Source organism: Cordyceps militaris (genome assembly GCF_000225605.1).
Source record: "Cordyceps militaris CM01 unplaced genomic scaffold CCM_S00002, whole genome shotgun sequence".
Taxonomy (NCBI): Eukaryota; Fungi; Ascomycota; class Sordariomycetes; order Hypocreales; family Cordycipitaceae; genus Cordyceps; species Cordyceps militaris.
The window spans coordinates 1,354,922-1,362,895 of NW_006271970.1; the positions used below are offsets into that span (position 1 = coordinate 1,354,922).

Consider the following 7,974-nt stretch of genomic DNA (forward strand, 5'->3'; position numbering starts at 1 on the left):
TCTAAAGGTATTATAGTAAGCCTCCTATAGCTATAAGTTATAAGGCTTTATAGGTCTTATAGCTACTAAGGCTTCCTTATAGTTATAATCTTATAAAAGCCTAAGCCTTTATAAATCTACTACTATTTTATTACTTTTAGGACTATTATAGTTAATTAGTATACTTAGTATTAATATAGTACTAGTATAGTATACTTAGTACTAATATAGTGTTAGTATAGTACTACTATAGTATACTTAGTACTAATATAATACTTAGTATACCTTAGCTAGTAGTCCCTTATATATCCTATAGCCTTTAAGATAAGGCACCCCTACTAAATATAGTTTATAATATAACTTTTATTTTCTATAAAATTTATTTATATAGGTTTTTAAGTTAAATCACCTTATAAGTAAAAAGTAGAAAATATAGTAGTTATAAAGCCCCCTATATAGTAGTAAGGCCCCCTATATAGTAGTAAGCTACCCTATACCTAATATAACTATAAACTACCCTATACCTAATATAACTATAAGCTACCCTATACCTAGAAGAAAAAGGTAACTTAGGTATATTAATAGGTACTATTATACCTATTAGTAAGTAGGAGAATTAGGCTATTATTATAGTATATTATAGTAGCTATAGTAGTTACTACTTTTCCTTATAGTTATTATTTTATTCTTTATAGTTATTATTTTATTCCTTATAGTTATTATTTTATTCCTTATAGTTATTTCTAGTTATTTTTCCTAGTTAATATAGATTAAGTAGGAGTAATAATAGGTAGCTTTAAAGCTAAAAGAATAATCTCCTATTACCTAGTATATCTAGTACTTACCTATACTATATAACTAGATAGAAGTTATATAATATAATAACTTTACCTCTTACCCTATATATACCCTATTAGTCTTAATAGTCTTAATATCTATTTACTTAACCTTAAGGTTTAGAGTAGTTATAATTACTAATAGTAAGTATAGTATTAAAATTTTTAATATACTTATAAATATTTTATAGTAATTAAGTCCTTTATATTAATTAAAACCTTTTACTATATACTAGGATTTCTAGTAAATAACCTTATTATTAATACCTTTTTTAAGTTTATATACCTATTTACCTAGAAAGATAGTTTTATTTTTAGGCCTATTAACTATAATTATAATATAGTTCTTTATTAAAGAATTATATTTATTTATTATTAAGCCTTTTTACTTTTATAAGTTAAGATAGAAAATAGCCTACTTATATATTATAGGTTCTTTATTATAAATAAGGTTATTAAATATAGTAAGGTTTATTATATTATTAAGATTAGAGTAAAGTATATATTAGTAGTTTTAAGATACTAAGACTAATCTAATTAGAATTTTAATCTATATTATAAGTCTTTTTTCTTACTTAATAATACTACTTAAAGCTAAAAATAAAGGTATTTTAAAAAGGTTAAATAGTATCTTATTAATACTAATAATAAAGATAGAATATAAGGTTAATTAAATATCTAATAGTATTAGTTTAAATTTATTATTACTTAGTATATATAAATAGCTAATAAAGTTATTATTATTAACTAGGTTATAAATATTATTATTTTTATTAGTAATTCTTAATATTATTAATATAAAGAATATAAAGGGTATTATTTACTTAAGCCTTATAGTTAAGATAGTAAGTATATTATAGTACTTTACTATAAAGCTTTTACTAGTAGGTAAGTTATAGGTAATTAGAGTAATTTCTATATACTTTTATTTCTTACTAATTACCTATTAACCTAAAGAGTAGTATATAGTTTTACTTTTATAGCTTAAAGTAAGGTTATTTTACTAAAAAAGGTTATATTTAAAATCTTTAAATAGCTAATTAGGCTATTTTTAAAAGATAATATTATTAATAATTACTAGTTTATTAAGTTTATTAGTATTTAAGATAATATAGTTAGTTTAGCCTTTATATCTAATTAAGATATATAGAATAGTTTTAAAAACTATTCTTAGAATATAATAAAAGGTTTTTTACTACCTATAACTACCTATAATTTATAAATAATTAAGATTAAGTTTATCTTTAAACTATAGTTTATAAGAAGTTATTAGTTTATTATTCCTTATTATAAAAGTATACTATTAAAAAATAATATAGGCATATTATAACTAGTTAGAATTTAATTAGTATTTTTAACTAATATATAGTAAAAAAAAGCTTATCTTATAATATCCTATTCTTAACCTTAGTAATACTATTCTATTAATATTAATTAGTAGTAAAATACTATAAGTATATACTTAAGGAAATATAAGAGTTTTTAAACTAGGTTATAATATTCTCCCCCTTTTAATCTAACTAAATAAAGTAGTATTTATATTCTAAATATTTTTATATTTTTAAGAAATTTAATATTATATTAAGTAGCTAAGATTTCTTTTTAATAGGGAATAGTTAATATATTCTAATATAATTATTAATAATAATAACTTAGTATTAATCCTTCTTTTAAAAGGTAGGTAGGGTATTAATAATATTAATATAAAGGCTTTTAAAAGAATATATTCTTTTTTAAAATAAATAAATATAAAGGCTTTCTTTTTATCTCCTTATAAAATAGTTAATATAATATTTATACTAATTAATAGGCTTTATACTAATAAAGATAAAGATAAGTTTAATAATATTCTATTTCCTTAAATATTTAAATTAATTATATTATAGCTTATACTTTAGGTTATTTATTATATAGGCTAATATATTAATACTTAAAGTAATATAATTAACTATATAGACTTTAATAATTTACTAGGTAGTAAGAATAACCCCTTAATTCTTTATTATAATTACTTTTTCTTTACTAAAAACTATCATAATATTCTTTATTATTAGGTAGTTAATAGAGAGTAGGCTTATTAAGGTACCTTTTTATAGAATACTATTATATAATTTTAAGGTAGTCTTAAGGCTTTTTATAATAATAATAGCTATTTTATAAATAATAGGTTTTAAAATAATACTAATAAGACTTTAAATATTAAAGCCTAAATAAGGGGATAGGTTTTTTATAAGTTCCTTATAACTTAAGATATAATTAAATATATTAAAGTTAAGTAGTATTAGTTTTTAATATAATAATATAAAAAGATTAAAATCTTATTTAAGTTTAATACTTATAAGAATACTATCTATTTTAAGTTAATTAAAGTATTATAAGTTTTAAAAAATAATAAAAATAAGTTAGGCTAGTTTAAAGTCTATAAAAAGACTTATATACTATTTAAAGCTAACCTTCTTATATTTATATTTACTATTATATTTTTTAGTTAGGTATTAGTATTTTCTATTTTATTAAAATAAAGAGAGTAGGTTTATTAAATAGAGTTTAAAGTATAGCTTTTAGTATTACTTATTAAAATAACCTAAAAGCTTATAAAAAGAATAGAAATACCTAATAATATTAGGTTTTATTATATTATAAAGAGAATACTTTTTAATAGCTATTATAATAATTAAAGTAACTTATTACTTAGACTTTTTATTATTTTATTATTTAAGTTTAATAAGGTTAACTATAATTATAATTATTTATATAAATATAGTTATAAGAATTATAATAATATTATTAGTTTATTTTAGAATAAGATAAAAGGCTATCTTAATAGTATAAAAGTTAAATTCTTTACTAATATTATTAATAAAAAGATATATTATTAAAGCCTTAAAGACTTTAAAGTCTTTATTAAGAAATTACTACTTAGCCTAAATATTAATAAGTACTATAGTAAGTTTCTTAATAAATCTATATTAAGTAAGGGTTAGTATTAAAAGATAATTAGTTATAATTTAAAAAATAATAATATTTTTTAATTTAAAATACTTCTTAAAGGCTATAATTATATCTAATACTATAACCTTATCTTTAATAAGGCTATAAGTATATTCTTTAAGGCTTATATTAATAAAAGTAATAATATAGACCTAGTCTTATATTTATTCTTAAATAAGATTCTTTATAGTTTTATTACTATAAGCCTTAGTTAAGATAGAGTTATTTTTTTAGTTTTTTAGTAGTAATTTATTAAGATTATTAAGTCTTAGTATATTAATTATCTTTAGCTTTTATTTAACCTAATTACTTTTAAATTTAAGCTTTAAAATATTTAATACTTTCTTTAATATTAAAAATATAATATTAAATAATAAAATAGGTAATAAAGCTATAAGAAAATCTTAACTTATATATAGAAGTTAAGTTATTAATAATATTATTTATTAAGGGAGTAAAACTTTAAAATAATAAGAAGAATAATAGGCTAAGTATATAGTCTTTCTTTTTAAACTAAATACCTTATATTTATTTAAAGGTAAGAAGTATTTAAGTAAATAATAAAGAATTCTTCTTACTAAGTAAGTAGTTACTATATACCTTTTATAATAGTTAAAACTATAGATTATAGTAAGTAATCTAGTAGGTATATTTAGAATTATAGATTATAATAAATAATCTAATAAGTATATTTATTTAAAAGCTATAATTATATTAAATAAATTTATATTATAATATATATAAAATAAGTATATAAAGTCTATATATAAATTACTAGGTAGGGTATAGTAATAGAATTTCTTTTTCTTTATATAGAATTTTTATAGTAAATAGACTTATTAAATATACTTTAGATTAGCTAGAGTTTAGGGTTTTTCTTCTTTTTATATATAAAGAGTTATAAATTTCTTAAGTTTTATAGTAAATATTAGTTTATATAGATAGTAAGTAAATTTAGTAAGAAATTAATACTTTTCTTTATTTTATTAATAGCTTTTATAATATAAGTACTACTAGGCTTATAACCTATTAAGATTAATAGGGTATATATAAGGTAAGAGGTAAAGTTATTATATTATATAACTTTTATCTAGTTATATAGTATAGGTAAGTACTAGATATACTAGGTAATAGGAGATTGTTCTTCTAGCTTTAGAGCTGCCTATTATTAATACTATTTAATTTAAATCTAGTATATAAGGTATATTATTCTATTTCTATTTTATAAGATCTTTTATTATATTTTATTACTTTTATAATACTATTATAAGCTATAAAACTATAGTATTTAGTATTAATAGTAGTAGTAAGCTATAGATTATTAGGTTAAAAGAGTTATATACTATTTAAAGCTATACTTACTAACCTAATTTATAAGCTTATATATCTTTTAATACTTATAAAGTATATATTTTAATATTATAGCTATTATATATATCTATTAGAGTATATTAGGCTTTTACTAGGTCTTTAATAGCTTTTATTATTAGCTTTTACTATCTTTTAATAAGACTAGTATAGATATTCTTTATAAATATATTATAAAATAGTTATTAGTCTACTATAATAAGGTAACTATTATACTATTAAGTAACTTTACTATATAAATAAGTTATTTAAATATCTTTAACTTACTACTTATTATAATTAATAATATATTACTTAAGTTAATCTATAAATATATAAATATAGATAAAGGTTAGATCTTTACTAGCCCTTATAACCTACCTAGTTCCTTATTTATCTTAATACTTAAGGTTAAGATTAAAGAAACTAATATTATTCTTTTAAAGCTTAATTAGCTTAAGCTTACTAGCTATTACTAATATTACTATAAATACTATTAATATCTCCTTATAATAATATACTAAGATTATTTCTATAATAATAGCTATTTATACTAAGGCTACTAAGAAGAGTATATTAATATCTTATATAGGTAATAAGGAGTTACTTAAAAGGGGTATACTTCCTATCTAGCTTATTTAATAATAACTTATTTATAGATTTTCTATTAAGGTTATTTACTATCTAGTATTTATTTATATATAATAAGATAAGCTAATTTCTTTAAGCTAGGTAATAAAATTTAAGAAGTTTAAAAAGGATACTAATAAAGGGATTAAATAGGAATAGGTTTATATTAAGAAGGTATTTAATAAGCTAAATATATAGGCTTAGCTTCCTTCCTCTTACCTTCTTTATATTTACTTTTTAGATAAGCTAATAAGTTAGGTTTATACTACTTATCCTCCTATTTCCTACCTTTTTTACTCTTTTTATTATACTTATTCTCCTTTTTAATATAGCTTAGGTCTTATTAAAGATAGCTTTATATAGGCTTAGTAAATAAGCTATTTTATAAAGATTATATAGTTTTTTATAAGTATATATATATTTATATAAATTCTTTAAGCTTTTAAAATAATATATATTATATTTAAGTTAAAAAGAGTCTCTTTTTACTTATTTATTTAGTCTTATATATATATAGTATAGGCTAGTTAGCTTATAATATAGGCTAAATAACTTTTATCTATTTCTATATATAATAGCTTAGTATTAATATATTACTTAATTTATTAAAATTAATATATTTTAATTAGTATTTAAGTTAATTAGCTTAGCTAGATTAGCTTTTATAATACTAGTATTAAAAAAGGGGGATATAGTTTAAATTAAATTAAAAAGGGGGGTATAGTCTAGTATATTAGCTATAGTTAATTATAAGTATAGAAGAGAAAAAAGAAAAAAAAGAAAATAAATATTACTATTAATAAGAGCTTTAAATTTAATAAATTTTAATAGTCTCTAATAATCCTACTAGTATTACTACTATTTTATTAGGTATAAGAGTTTAGTAAGATAATGATATATTCGCTAGCTACTACGTGGGTGGCCTATAGCCCTAAGAGTGCTGTGCACATGCTGTGCACGTAACACTTACCCTAGCAGCCAAGGAGTTTTTCTACGGGCTTTGGTGGCTTTGGCCGGAAGGCTCGGAATGAGCGCGGATCCATTTGCCAAGTTGGACGAGTAGCGAGTCTTAACTTATAGTTATTCATGGTGAGCAGAAAAGGCAATGCTCATGAATCTTGTGAATTCTTGAGGATATCAAACAACGCTCCCTTTGGTGTAGTTAACTGGATGTACGGGTACATAGCACTTCATTGGTGCAAAAATACAGCAGCCAGAACCCCAGCGTAGAGCTGTCAGCACGAGTACGGCAGCAGCAGATTCGGTTAGGGCACGCCACGTATTTTCAAAAGGAAGCAATCACAGACCGAAAATTTGACCAAATGTCCGGTCCCACCAGCCTTGTTTCGTAGCTCGTAATAAAATGGTGCTCGCCCTTGAGGCTTGGTCGACGTCGACGCTGATCGGATTCTGCCGTCTGCAGCGCCCTGTAAAGTGGCGCACGTTGGATCTCGGCAGCTCCGCTCCACATCAGCAACCCAAAGCATCCAAAGCTTGGGATAATAAGACTTGATTTTTTTTTCTACTTCTTGCAGGGAATCTTCTTCATACTCTTGTGCCATCTTCTGGAGCCCTTTGACCGCCGGTCGCTTTGCCATTGAAGCGTCTTGGACTGATTGCTCTACTTCTGCTGGCTTTTGCAGAGACTTGTCAGTCCGTACCCATCAACAAACGAGCACACATTTGCCAAACGAGACCCCGGTCACCGGCTGCTCTTTGCAACGGCACGCCTCTGGCTCCATCAGTCAAAGCATCGGAATTGATTGGCACCCGGATCGTCATGGAAAAGGAGCATCGCTCGTCCGAGAGCCCCGACGACTCCAACGGCGGCAGTGAGACGAAACAACCTGACCGACGAACCGGCGATGCGGCAGCCACGCCCGCGTCCGCGCCGCCCCTGCCACCGACCCGGCGCCTTCCGCAGTGGCTCGACCACTTCAACCGGCGGGACCTGACGACGACGCTGCGCTGCACCGTCGCCGTCTGGGTCGCGTCGCTGCTCATCCTCATCAACCCGAGCCTGCAGCGCTTCGGCCAGACGACGTTCCTCGCCGCCGTCGTCGTCTACATCATCCCGCCCGCCGGCAACCTCATCGTGGCCGTCGTCGGCTACCTCTCGCTGCTGCTCGGCATGTGCCTGGCCTGGGCCTGGGGGCTCGCCTCCATGCGCGCCGCCCAGGCCGTCCGGTCG

General features: G+C 24.5%; 1 protein-coding gene across 1 annotated transcript in view; it reads left to right on the plus strand.

The window, feature by feature from the left end:
* Positions 1 to 6,810: 6,810 nt before the first annotated feature.
* Positions 6,811 to 7,974, plus strand: part of CCM_02362 (uncharacterized protein) — a gene marked incomplete at both ends in the record, with an annotated part of 3,902 nt that continues 2,738 nt past the window's right edge. Inside the window, 4 exons of the mRNA XM_006667514.1 lie at positions 6,811 to 6,842; positions 6,970 to 7,062; positions 7,319 to 7,615; positions 7,658 to 7,970. Coding sequence (XP_006667577.1) covers positions 6,811 to 6,842; positions 6,970 to 7,062; positions 7,319 to 7,615; positions 7,658 to 7,970 — 735 coding nt within the window. The remainder of the gene's footprint in view (positions 6,843 to 6,969; positions 7,063 to 7,318; positions 7,616 to 7,657; positions 7,971 to 7,974) is intronic.